Below are 13,420 nucleotides of genomic sequence, written 5' to 3' on the forward strand. Positions count from 1 at the left end.
TACAGATTATCAAACTAGGGCAAAGGTCAAAAAGCCAAAGACTGTCAGGAACTTTATACGTCACATGGATTTCTGTTTTTGTATAATAAAAGTTATTGTATTTTAAATATGTTTAAAGCTGTCTATGCTGAACACTGTGACCTTCACATAGAAGCACATACAGTATTCATGATATAGAACAATATTTACAGAAATGAAAATTAAACAAAGTTCTAAATTGTTTGGAAATCTGGAGAACCTTACAGATTTTCTAAAATCCTCATTGATGTTATTGCTTTAAGAAATGAAGTAAGAATTCCTAAGATGTAATCTACTGTGGTCATACAGTATAAGAATATGCCCAATTCACCAGTGAAGTGTTCGTCAGCGGTCATCATGGGCGTAAATTTCATTTAAGAGTAGGGGGGGACAATAAATATAAAATTTCTCATGAGCAATTTTTGAAGGGGGGGACACAAATAATAGTTAAATTGTACTTATAAAGATATGTCCCCACAGTGAAAAACTTTGCTTCTATCATTATTATTGTAGTCATTTTATCTAGTCTATGACACTGCAAGGCAAGTTTATTTATACTGTAGCACATTTCATACACAATGGTAATTCAAAGTGCTTTACATAAAGAAACTAAAACTAGTTAGTAAAACTATCATAAAAAAATAATCACAACAATAAAAACAAGTAATTAAAAAAGGTTTTAAATTTTATTAAGACACTTAAAAAGAAATTGATTATACAAAAAATACAGTGAGGTCAGTTCGGACGTAGCACAGTGCTCATTTGTAAATGCACAGCTAAACAATATGCTAATTGTGGCCGTTAATGTTAAGTTAACATTATGCCATGTCGTCCCAAATAAAACAATGCATGGGAAACGGCTTTGGCGTGTTAGTTACAGTGCACTATGTAACAAGCAAGTAAACAAGCTAATTTTAACTAGATAAGTAATATTTTAATCGCTAACATAGCAGATTCATTTTGAGCATTTTTTTGACCAAAAAATTTACGTTGTCTGATCTTTTTAAATTTTCACTATGTGAAAAGGGGGGGTCAAAACTATCATTTTGGTATAATTAATGTGCATCTATCATGCTTCAGAGCTGAGATTTTAGCTGGAATGCTTTTCATACCCCAGTACAGTATCGGCAACGATTATGAAATGCCATATCGCAGAATCTATGCATAATAGGCTAAAAATAATCTTCATCCCAAGTTACTATTGAGTTTCCTTACACATATAGTGAATTTGGCCTGTATGTCACTCCAGGGCTCTGTTTCAGAAAGGACGTTAAGTGAAAACTCTGAGTATGTTAACCCTGAAATGAGGGAAAGTCTGGGTTTTCCGTTTCAGAATGGGATGTACTGTATGTTAAACCCAGAGTTTCTTTCGGTCTCCTCCCCTTTTTTAACGAGGAAGCGATGTTTAAACATCTCATTCATTGCACACATTTCACTTACGCAGAGAGCATCAAATGGAATGAAATGTCCTTTTTTGGACGATCCTGTTCATGAAGATTCTGTAATAATTCATAGGGAGTTTCATTTACATCAGGAGAGGATTTTGAGGCCCAGAGTGGATTTTTTTTGTCATATCCCTATGCATTTTTATTTGAGCTGTACCGTTTTTCTTTACAGTCAATAAGATACATCCATAATCTCATCCATCCTGACATCAGAAACATCAGCCATCCCGGCCATGCTCTTAGATCCGAGCGGATTCTTTGCGTTGCCTTACGTTTCTTTCTCTACAAATGGTAGTTTTTGTATAACATCGGGGGTGCAGAACATACTAGTAAGGCTAATTAATCATGATATCCACCACCACAAAAAAAAGAAAGAAAAAAAAAAAGAAAATACACAAAATCACAGCAATTTATATGGTGTTCTTTATTAACAAAAAAACAATATAAATAGTTTTAATACTTCCCAGAATTCACCTGTTACCATACACTCAGCACATTTACCTTCTGTTTCAGAATCTCGATTTCCAGATCTGCCTTTAGGATCTGGCGATCCAAGTATACAGTACTAGTTCTTTGCTGCTTTTTTCTATAGTTTTAATCAGAAGAAGTCTATATAACTATTTAACTGGCAACTGAAAATACAGTAGATTAGAGTTAAATAATGTAGTTCTAAAATTCTTCAGAATTAAACTGTGGCATTTATGTAAATCACTGAACTGTGTTTATCTGTGCACCAGAAGTTGATGGACCTTCCTTCGGGGAGTGTAGATTGTGAATGTGTAGATTGCTTGATGTGTAGACACACAATATTAACATTACCTCTGTAGGCCTCTCTGAGGCAACAGAAACGGTTTCTTCATCCCCATCATCCTGTAAAGATGAGCATTCCATAATTATAATTCCACTTTATAATACTATTTTTATAATACTGTCTCGTGTCACTGAAATATTTCTGATTGGATTTGGATACACGTTTTGGATCATTGTCCAGCCATGATCCAGTTTTCTTGACCGAGATTTCCGAAGACCTTTGTAGAAAAAAACAGCTCTGTAACATCACACATCCTCTACCAACAAGGGTTCTTTTCTCTATGACCAAAAATAAAGCTCTGTTTTTTTCTTCTGATAATAAAACCTGGTTTCAGTTCAATTCCCAGGAGTTCAGTTAAAGGCAGAAAGTGCTAATTTCCGAGAATCCAGATTCATTGATTAAAAATCAGACACTCTGAAGTTGAATTACGTAATTGGCAAGAAACGAAAGTATGTAGACAACCTTAAATGAACATCCAACTTGTTTATTGCAGGAAACAGAAATAGAATATAAGAAACTGGTGATACACAGAGAAGCACTGACAATGATTTCTCTTCCTTTGAACATCAAGCACATGACAACACTCACTGCTCTTCTTTCATGTGTAAACATCTTTAAACACACCTTTCCTCTAGAACATTTGACAAAATGCCCGTGTCAAAATAGAGTATACAAAGCACTGCTAAATTATCTAAAGATAACAGAATTAAGTTGTAAGTCTTAACACTTAACGCAAATATGGGGATAAATACAAAAACATTTATATATGAGTCTAATATTAATCTTGGACATTTGTATAATATTGATCTTTGTATAATAAACGTTTTGTACTGTATTTCTTATCTTCTGTAAAGCTGCTTTGAGACAATGTCCACTGTTAAAAGCGCTATACAAATAAAACTGAAGTGAACTGAATTAAATGGCCTTCACATGCCTACATGACTTTCAGATGTGTACTTCTCTGGAGCACAGGGATCAGAGGTGAGAATGGAGGCAGAGGGTCCAGTCCCAGCAGCTGGCGTGTGCTCGACTCCCAGTCCCAGCCGAACTCTAGCCTGCTGTACACACATGGGTACTGTCTTTCTGCCCAGCACACCCACTCCACTGCCTTCTTCAGTGCTGCCCAGCAGGCTGGCCTACAGGACACATACATTATAACAGAACATGACCAAAATGCCTTACATATCAGTAAAATTAAAAAAATGCAGATTGAAGGGACTCATGCCTGGGCTCGGGGTGGTCAGTGAGGCGGAAGAGAGACTGTAACAGCTCCCCGTCAGCCATCTTCTTCACTCGGATCAACTGCAGCACCAGCAGTGTGGCTACCATCTTCAGGATGACAGCATGAGCCTTTTCACCTGAAACACAGCGACCCACAGGATTTAATATGTCAAGTGTTCCCTTCAGAACAGAATGAGTCATAAATATTAGCATACCAGAATAACTACAGCACAAAGAACTGATGATGAGCGATGATGGTTTAACTGAAACATTTTGTCAGCAGTCACACTATGGGTCATAATTTGAGCTAAAAAAAGGGAACACATTAAATCACTAGCTCTTATTCTGTGAAGATATTGAGTGTGCTGGCATTGTATTGACACCAAATGCCTTTGAAAAGTTCACTGCAAATCAGTACAATAGTTATTCAGACTGATCACCTGATAACAGTTATTCAGACTGATCACTTTTATGCTATGATGAAACACTTCTGTGTCATCATGGAGGATAAAACTCCCATGAAGATAGGTGTCTGCATCCACATAACATGAGCTCGTTGGATGTTTTGTGGGTTACAAAAGGTAGCAGATCGCAACTCAACTGAAAACTTTTGGAGATTTTGGATGTTGTTGTTGATGTACTAGACAATGCTCTCCCACCACTATTACTGTCAATACCTTAAACAGATGCTGCTTTAACTGGTCACATATTTGTACATATGCCAATATATTGCTATAGCATGGCTATAATAGCGTGGCTTGATCTAGTTATGTTACTTGCAAATCAGTTTCTGTTTTCACAGAGTTTCTGCTTACCCAAAGAACAGATGCCTTTCTCTTTCAGGAAGACGTTGGCAAAGAAGTCCACATCCAGGCCCAGGAATCTATTTAGTGTCCCAGAACATTCCCAATAACCATCCTGTGTCAAGACAAAGCACGATTTAAACACAAAATGTATGTGTAATACTGGATATTTTAGGTCAAATTTAGCTACTGTAGGTTTAATCAGCTAAATGCTCACAACTAGGTTGACTTCATGCACATTGCCTTAAATTCAGAAACATTTATTGGCTGAACCTGTTATTGTGGTGAATAAAAATATGCTCTAAAATAAATATATTAACAATATCCTTATGTGTTAGATTTGACTTTTTCCTATGTTTATAGTTTAAGGTTAAAAATAATAATAGTAAATGAATTCTGATGTCACTTTCCTGAATTTATTTCATTGTACTTGTGGCAGATTGTATGTATGTATAGAGGTGTATATGTACCTGGTGTTGAAGGTTAAACAGCTCATCCCAGTTGATCCCGTCAGGTCGTCTGTATCGTCTTCTTAAGCAGCTTTTTCTGAAGCTGCGTGGCAGCTTGTCATCAAGATGAAGAGTGCTTTGAACCTCATTAAGGTGGTGGCTCCTCACTAAATGTAATTTTTGTTTTCTCTGACTTTCACTGACCTCACCATCTGTCTCAGTGTGTAGAGGTTGATCAAAGAGATCATACTGGACAGAAGACACGTGGGCTCTAAAACCAGAAAGAACACCAGGAGGAGGAGGAGGAGGATCACGGGCTCCAAAACCAGCAATAACACCAGAAAGAGCAGGGGCTTCAAACCCATCAATAACACCAGGAGGAGGAGGAGGAGGGGCTCCAAACCCACCAATAACACCTTGAGGAGGAGGAGGAGCAGGGGCTCCAAACCCAGCAATAACACCAGGAAGAGGAGGAGCAGGGGCTCTAAAACTAGCAATAACACCAGAAGGAGCAGGGGCTCCAAAACCAGCAATAACACCAGGAGGAGGAGGAGGAAGAGAATCAGATTGTGCAAAATGAGTAATAACACCAGAATGAGAAGGAGCAGAGGCTGCGAAATCAGCAATAACCCCAGGAGGAGGAGGAGGAGCAGAAGCTTCAAAACAAGCAATAATACCAGGAAGAGGTGGGGAAGGAAGAGAATTAGAGGCTCGACAACGAGCAAGACCGAGATGGGGAGGTGGAGGGACTCCGAAAGTGGTTTTAATATAATCTGAAGAACCGTATACACCAGGAGAAGGAGAGTCTTCAGAACTAACATCAGAACGAGAACGAGAAAGTCCAAAGCCAGCCATATTTGAACGACGAGCAGACAATCTAAAAGGACCAGAAGGAGTTGAAAGAAATTGAGAGGGTGTGTCATGTTTATGACCGTAAGAAGCTGATTTTAATTTAAATCTATCTTTAGGAGCAGGAGGAGGAGAAAGAGAACGCAGCATTGCAAAATCATTAATGGGTGGAAAGAAACAAACTTCTGAAGACTGATAGGAATCATTGCTTCTAGTACTAAGATTAAGTGCAACAGGAATAGCTGAGGCAACGAGGTGAGAATCAACAGTATCAGGAGCTGAAACTAAGTTTGCTGCAAGCATGAGACCTGCAGATGTATTTACACTTAATGCAGAGTGATAGGCCAAGGGGACGTGTCCGTCAGAAACAGTCACGGATTCTGAAAGGGAATAGACGGAATCTGACGGAAGAGATCCTTCTGGCTCAATAGAAGCTGTGCATGTAATGTCTGCATGAAGTGTCTGAGACTCAGGAGTGGGTTGGACATCTTCCATTACAGGTGCATCAAAAAATCCAAATCCTAAGCAATCATCATATGTGTCCACATCACTATAATCAACCTCAGGATAAAATTCATCGGCGTCACAAAATTCTTCTGAGTCATAAGTGTCACACTGAGGAAAAAAGACACAAATAGTTCAGACAAATGACAACTTTGTTAAATACACTCATAAATGTTTAATGTGCATCCTTGGTTAAATAATAAATACCAACACTAAATGATTGTGCATAAGAATTACTTTCTTGATTATTCCTTCAAAGTGTGCCAATATTTCTGGATGTAACAGGCATACAGTATATACGAATAGGCATAATGAAAACAGTGGTAACTCAGTAGATAAGACACTGGACTTCTGCACAGAAAGCTCTCACTTTTGTGTTTAAAATCACTGCTAATGTTTAAGCTAAAAATCAGCTAGTCTGCTCTTTTTCATTGTCTTTCTAACTTCCCAACATTAAGCTTATCCATCCTTCCTTCTTACCGGTACAGATAGTTTGCAGGACCCAACATAAAGTTCAGAGGCATCGATAATGTCGGGTGATTCTGACTCCTGACTCCTCTGAAAAATAAGCAGAACACAGCACTTAATAAGCAGAAATAAACAGAAATGTTCTGAGCTAGCTATGTAACGAACTATTGAACTATTTAAACCGATTATTTAACTATTACATGACCTTATCTCGATTATAATCAAGGAATCTCAATCTCTGTTTATTTCTTGCCTTCGTGGCTGATATACGCTGTAAGGATAAGATGTTTTATGGCTAGTTTATGTTTTTGGTTTCAACAGACAGGGTGAAAATGGATGAATGACAAAACTGATGCTGTTTTCTTACGCAGAAAGCGAGTACCATTTTATCTGAAGGCAAATCTAGATTGGGAATTGTACACCACACTGGTTTTACACATTACAAATACACAAAGTATGATTTCAGACCAAATCTGTTTATCCTACTGCAGTACAGAGATAAATTCAAAAGATAAATTGCGGTATATGATACTGTTTATTTAGTGTCCTCTTCACTTTTAGCAGCTTCTTGTCCCTTCTGTGTCACCTCCGATTTGCCATATAAGATTTTCTGTCTATGTGTTTTCATGTTTATTTTTCTATTATTTTATTATAAGTATTTGAGGTTATTAAAACACATTATAAATAAACTGTATTGTCAGTAAATCCCATAAACAAAAGATAGATACCTGTCTGTGTTCTCTCCATCCCATGTAAGGGAGAATATCCACATCTTCCTCTGCAATTATCTTAGGCACGTCAGTAAAGCCGGAGTCAGGCTTTTCCTTATCCTACACAGAAATAAGGAGATACAAAGCACTACAGTTATGCGTCATGCCACAGAACAAGTGTCTATACAAGGGATGCGGTAGCCTTGCGGTTAAGGTGTCGAACTACTGATCGGGAAGGTCATGAGTTTGAATCCCATGTCCTCCAAACTGCCACAGCTGGGCCCCTGAGCAAGGCCCTTAACTTATCAATTGCTCAATTATATAAACTGAAATAAAACATAAGTCACTCTTTAAAAAGGTGTCTTCTAAATGGCAGAAATGTAATTTAAATGTATTTAAATGTGTTTTGAAATCTTACTCTCTCTTCAACAGCAACGAAGCTGGTAAACTGGGACAGGATGGAGAACTCCTTACTGAGCTCAATGATGTAGGACTTTAGTTCTGCTTTCTTCCCCTGAAAAAGATAAGAGAAAACTGTTTATTAGACCATCATTTAGTTTCAGACACAGGACAGGAAGAGCAGCCTTAACTGGGTCTTTATGCAATAACTGGACACATTTCCTCCACAGGTAAGAGGCTTAAATTGGAAGACTCTGTATCTTATATTACATTACCACATACTCCAGAACACATACTGTACCAAATTAGGCTTTATACCATAAGAACTGCTTAAAGGTATTCAATAAACATCCATCTACAATGCAAACCTCATGTTCTGCCTCACTAGTGCCAAGGCTGCCATCCTCATAGTCTCTGATGATTGCTCTTGCCGTTAGCTTGTGAAGGAACTAGAAGGGAGAAAAATAAAAACCATCATTTATCACGTTAAATAAGGATTTGTATTAACTATTATCACACTTTTTATATAATACAACAATATCTTACTGTTCCTTTTGTCTTCTGTAATTCTGTAGTAGAAACCATGGTCTCAATTTCCTGCCCACTCAGATCACCAAACAGTGTAGCCTAAACCAATAAAAACTCTCAAGCTGAGTCTCAGGAACAAATAAACGACAAACGGCTTTAATGGTTTAATGATTGAGAGCACAAGGAATAACATGATGTGCATTTGGTAAAGTGCAAAAAAGAAATAAATCAAAGAGGTGATGGTGAAATACCTGAGTGCAGTGTGGGACAAAGCCATAGACCAAAGTGTGACGTTCACTGAAGAGAGCATGGAGCTGTGAGGGAGCCTGAACAGGAGAGGGAGCTGTAGGGTTGAACTGCCGCCACTTAACTGCCACAGAGCTACAGCCTGGTGATACCATGCACCTCACCTGAGAATTCACCTACAACAGCCAAACAGCGATGTCTCACCCACATGTTACACATATACACCGTTAACCTCAAGGTTCATTTCAAGTCCATGGAGTGAAGCTCACCTTTTCAGCCCAGTTGTACTTTGTCTTGGTGTCAAAAAACTCATAAGTTCCTCCACCTGCCTGAGCCAGAGCTCTCAGCATGTAACGATTAGCTGTCAGGCTACACAAAAACATGAGCAGATTAGAAGAAACAGACCTAAAGTGTATTACTGGGCATCATTTGCTAGTTTACGGCGTTGCTGAAAATGTGATTCGATTATGAAAGGTTCTCAAAGACCTAAGCATATGACTTCTAGTATAGATTTACTTATAATCACAACAATCAATCCATGGATTTAAAATGTAACCAACAGCATATTTGTCTGCTACTTTAAGTCTTTTCTGAAATATGTTCGCACATATCCTCAACTTTTCTCTTTTTCTTCTCTTTTATTTTCTTCTTACATATTTAATGGCAATCAGTCATGAGTGAGAGAAAGGTGCCATATAAAGCGAAATAAGAATCTTTCTTATATCAACCTAGTCAAAACTGTTGAGTTAAGAAATAAGCTTCTGTACATACTCCTTGGGCAACTGTTTAGGTTTAAAGATACATTTCTGCATTTAGAAAACTGATGAGTGCTTACTTGAGGCCGCAGGTGAAGAGACGTGTGTGTCGGACGTTGTCTCGCACCAGCTGCAGGGTTTGAGGCTGGTTCTGCACATGTCCATCAGAGATAAGCAACACGTTTCTCACACCACGTGAAGGAGGCAGCAGATTCAGGGTGCGCAGGGGTCTCCAAAGCTCAGTGCTGCCACCAACAGCAGTCGAGGACTAATAGTAAAATTAATAATAATAATTAGTACTAATTAGTAATAGTAAATTGTAATAATAAAATACTAATACACTTTGAAGTGTTTTCACTTGGGTCCTGTAAAATGCCTAAACCCAGAGCATACAAATGGACATATACTATTTCTAAGAAGTTTTTAAATGCAAATGATCTTCAAAGTTTATTAGTATTTTATTATTACAATTTACTATTACTAATTAGTATTAATTTACAGTGCAGGAAATACTGCAAATGCTAATTTTATTGCACTGTAAATGCAGGTGGGAATCTTGTCTTTGACTGTAAATACTCACCATAATGAAATTCTTGGCTTCTTCAAATACGTCCTCTAGCAAATTCGGTGAAGGGAAAGCCTCCTTGTAATCTAGTCAACAACAGAAGGAATATTGCAAAAAATATATAATTTCGCAACCATGAGCATTATGGTTCATTTTATAAAGCATCTAATATGAGGATCTAATAAAAATCATATACATGATCATATTTATGATTAAAACATGCAAAAATCATTAATAAACTGTACAAAAGTATATTATATATATATATTTATTAACTTCATTGGAATGTTACCACTAAGAAACGTGATGACTGTTTCAGAGAGCACTAACCAGAACCAAATGAGATGACATTGACTCTTAATGAACGGTCCAGTGAGTTGAGCACCTTCAGAGCAATCCTGCGTGCGTTCTGCATGGCATCTCCTCGCATGGACTCTGACGTATCCAGTACAATGATCACATCACTCACGCCAGACACAGACAATCCACTGGACTCAAAGTGTGGATAAAACACCAACATGCAGGCCTGCACAAGTAAATCACTCAGTGTCAGGTTTTAAAAATCAGTGTGGACATTTTTGTTAGTGAGAATAAACAAAGGACGAATCTTATTTCACCTCAGTGTCCTTCTCTGGATGTTTCTCCACCCACATTCTGGGCATATGGATCTGTAACAGCGTAAAGCTGAGCCGGAATCCATCGGTGCTGAGTGTCTGTTCTGGTAATGTGCTCACTACGGCCTTACAATCCGTCCTCTGTGAGAAAGACCGGACAAATTCACCTCTATATCACTCTAATAGATACATGACACTACACACTTTTCACTAATATTTAACTGTAAGCATTATATGTACATTCCTGCTTAAGGAACAAACAAATAAAAGACGCACCTTTATTTTGATTCGATGAGACGACTCTAGGTTCATGATCTCATAGGGCATCTCGATAGACATGGACAGAGAGAACTCTCTAGAAGAACAACGAAATATTCATAAACAGACAAAGTAAATCAAATGCCATACAATTGTCCACTACAGATCCGGTTCTTACCCTTTTGGCGGAAGCTCGTTCACACAGATCTTTTCAACGGTCGTCTGCAACAAAAACATTCTCTAATCATGAGGCTTGGCTTAGACAAAAGCAATTTAAATGATTTAAAGAGAATGACTTTTCTGTATATTAATTCATTCATTCATTTTCTACCGCTTATCCAAACTTCTCAGGTCACGGGGAGCCTGTGCCTATCTCAGGCGTCATCGGGCATCAAGGCAGGATAAACCTTGGACGGAGAGCCAACCCATCGCAGGGCACACACTCTCATTCACTCACACACTCACACACTACAGACAATTTTCCAGAGATGCTAATCAACCTACCATGCATGTCTTTGGACCAGGGGAGGAAACTGGAGTACCCGGAGGAAACCCCCGAGGCATGGGGAGAACATGCAAACTCCACACACACAAGGCGGAGGTGAGGCAAACGTGCTAACCACTAAGCCACCGCGCCCCCCTGTTTTCTGTATAGCATTATGTACTTGATTTAGTAAAAGAAAAAATGCATTTAAATGGTAACAACCTGAGTTCTCTGGTTCATTGCTGAGCTTTGCTGCCATGGAGCTACACTGCCTGGCAGGGAGAAGACGATGGTGCCTGCTCTCACAACCAGCTCAGTGATGAAGGTCACTTTGATCAGCACTGTGGCTCCAGGGGGCAAGTTTCCCACACTGATGGTGAACACATCCTGCAGCACACACAGACATAACAGCACTTTATGCACAGGAGTAAGTAAATAAGACTAACACATGGAGAATCCACACTCAATGAATCTTGTAGAGTGCTATGAATATACAGTAAAAAGAGAAACGCACAGGTGCATCCTGGTCCATCAGGTAGGCTCCATGGCCTTTCTCTATAGCCTGCTTGTATTCTTTACGTGCCTGCTCCTTCTCCTTCACCTACAAGAATGAGAGATAAATGTTAGGCAAAAGATGAAGAAGAGAAGAATAAAATGTTTTTACTGGAATATTGTGGCAAAAAATAAAACAAAAGCACCTTTCCAATAACATGCTTTCCATTAATGAAGGCTTCAAATCCACACACTGCAGCTGTCTCTTCTAGAGGGAAGACATACTTTGCCTCTATAGGAACATTGCTGTCATTTTTATATGTCTGGAAAATGACAACCTGTTTAGAAAATAAGGAAAACAAAAAAAATTAGATATCGTGAATATTTGATATGAGTATTATGTAATACAGCATTCAATAGAAATCATTATTCTATATCCAAGAACATGGTTTATAGGTTTATGTAGCGATAAATGCATCAATTCATGAGTACTTCCTGCAAAATACATTCCAAGGATGTGTTTCTTTAAAATAAGCTAAAGATTAATTACCATCAGTGTAATACTTTACCTGAGAGAGAAGGTCCATTAGCTTACATCTCACATGTACTGCCTGCAGGGGGAGCGTCTGACCGTTACCGTCCAATAACCCGGCGGTGACCCCCTCCAGAGAGTTCTTAATCACTCCTAAACCCTCACCATCATCAGCGTTCACTAGAGGTTTAAAAACAACACATCCACTTACAGAACATTACATATGCACAACATCATACAAGAAAGATCTGTAATTATACAAATAAGACTGTAGTTAAAACAATTATACATAATGTAATGTCTATTGATTAGTGTTAATGAAATACGCACAGAAGTGTGAGGATGAAGCCAAAGGTAGAGGTGCTAGAGTCATGTCAACATCAGGCTGAAAGTCCTTCACTTCATCTTCAGGTAGAACATACCGTACTACATATTTCAGCCTGATCTGGTCTGTGTTATACACCACATATTCATCATCCTGTAACACACAGAGAATGCAAAGTCAAAACAAACTCTAAAATCTTTCCTGCCTAGACAACTCATTTTACACACAAGTCGTACCTCAAAATCAGAGTGTGTCTTTTGTTTACGGCAAACTCCGTGCACGCTGTTGTAGCCTTCAGGGGCAGAGGTCAAAGTGAAATCCCTTTTGTGCAGGTCTTTACATTGACCCAGAGCCACCTCACACACCAGCAGGAGTCGAGAACCATCCGTCACACTGGGTTTGGAATACTTGACTGAGGTGCTAGAACGCAAAGCAGACACTGGCATTAAAAACCTCTGTGCATCATGGTGAAGTGAGAATATATGTGACATTGCAGTATAGTAGAGTACTACAGCTGATAATACACTTCACACACACTAATTTGCACAATTTCAGGTACAAACATGAGAAAACACTCACTTTAATGAGTCACTGAAGTAGATGCCACTTCCTAGATTCCCAATATCTGTTCTTTCAATCCCATGCTGCTCTACTCCAACCCTGGGCAGCAACAGACCTCTGGAAAAAACAACCGAAATTCAGAACTGCTTTGAGGTAGTGTGTGTTCGTCGTGCATGGGTGTATAAAAAAACACAAGGGACTCTCACCGAGACAGGATTCCTACCAGGCTGTTGGAAGCAGTGGAATGAAGGAGAGACTTAATGTTGCCGAGTTCATTTCTAAACATATGAAGCTCTGCTCCTCTACTCACACGCAGTATCTGCTGAATCTCAGCTGGCCTGTAGAATTATTAAAAGATGTACACAATGTAGATGTAAGGACAT

General features: G+C 38.7%; 1 protein-coding gene across 6 annotated transcripts in view; it reads right to left on the minus strand.

Moving 5' to 3' along the window:
- The window catches only part of parp4 (poly (ADP-ribose) polymerase family, member 4), a 46,220-nt gene that overhangs the window by 27,770 nt on the left and 5,030 nt on the right, over positions 1-13,420 (minus strand). For 2 of the 6 annotated variants that reach the window (XM_047814658.1, XM_047814660.1), the window contains exons 11-35: positions 13,244-13,375; positions 13,056-13,154; positions 12,713-12,896; positions 12,482-12,629; positions 12,189-12,331; positions 11,826-11,957; positions 11,642-11,728; positions 11,350-11,514; positions 10,822-10,865; positions 10,662-10,740; positions 10,389-10,526; positions 10,102-10,297; positions 9,787-9,857; positions 9,287-9,474; positions 8,721-8,820; positions 8,457-8,627; positions 8,224-8,304; positions 8,046-8,126; positions 7,697-7,792; positions 7,297-7,398; positions 6,581-6,658; positions 4,769-6,211; positions 4,311-4,413; positions 3,500-3,632; positions 2,738-3,410 (exon numbers count right to left, since the gene is read on the minus strand). The exons of 3 other annotated variants lie outside the window; for them this stretch is intronic. In XM_047814658.1, the coding sequence (XP_047670614.1) occupies positions 3,209-3,410; positions 3,500-3,632; positions 4,311-4,413; positions 4,769-6,211; positions 6,581-6,658; positions 7,297-7,398; positions 7,697-7,792; positions 8,046-8,126; positions 8,224-8,304; positions 8,457-8,627; positions 8,721-8,820; positions 9,287-9,474; positions 9,787-9,857; positions 10,102-10,297; positions 10,389-10,526; positions 10,662-10,740; positions 10,822-10,865; positions 11,350-11,514; positions 11,642-11,728; positions 11,826-11,957; positions 12,189-12,331; positions 12,482-12,629; positions 12,713-12,896; positions 13,056-13,154; positions 13,244-13,375 (4,396 nt within the window). In that variant the 3' untranslated portion in view covers positions 2,738-3,208. Of the gene's footprint in view, positions 1-2,737; positions 3,411-3,499; positions 3,633-4,310; positions 4,414-4,768; positions 6,212-6,580; positions 6,659-7,296; positions 7,399-7,696; positions 7,793-8,045; positions 8,127-8,223; positions 8,305-8,456; positions 8,628-8,720; positions 8,821-9,286; positions 9,475-9,786; positions 9,858-10,101; positions 10,298-10,388; positions 10,527-10,661; positions 10,741-10,821; positions 10,866-11,349; positions 11,515-11,641; positions 11,729-11,825; positions 11,958-12,188; positions 12,332-12,481; positions 12,630-12,712; positions 12,897-13,055; positions 13,155-13,243; positions 13,376-13,420 lie in introns of those variants that run through there. One more of the 6 variants, XM_047814659.1, reaches the window with a different exon arrangement.

This window comes from Tachysurus fulvidraco, chromosome 6 (assembly GCF_022655615.1).
Source record: "Tachysurus fulvidraco isolate hzauxx_2018 chromosome 6, HZAU_PFXX_2.0, whole genome shotgun sequence".
Taxonomy (NCBI): Eukaryota; Metazoa; Chordata; class Actinopteri; order Siluriformes; family Bagridae; genus Tachysurus; species Tachysurus fulvidraco.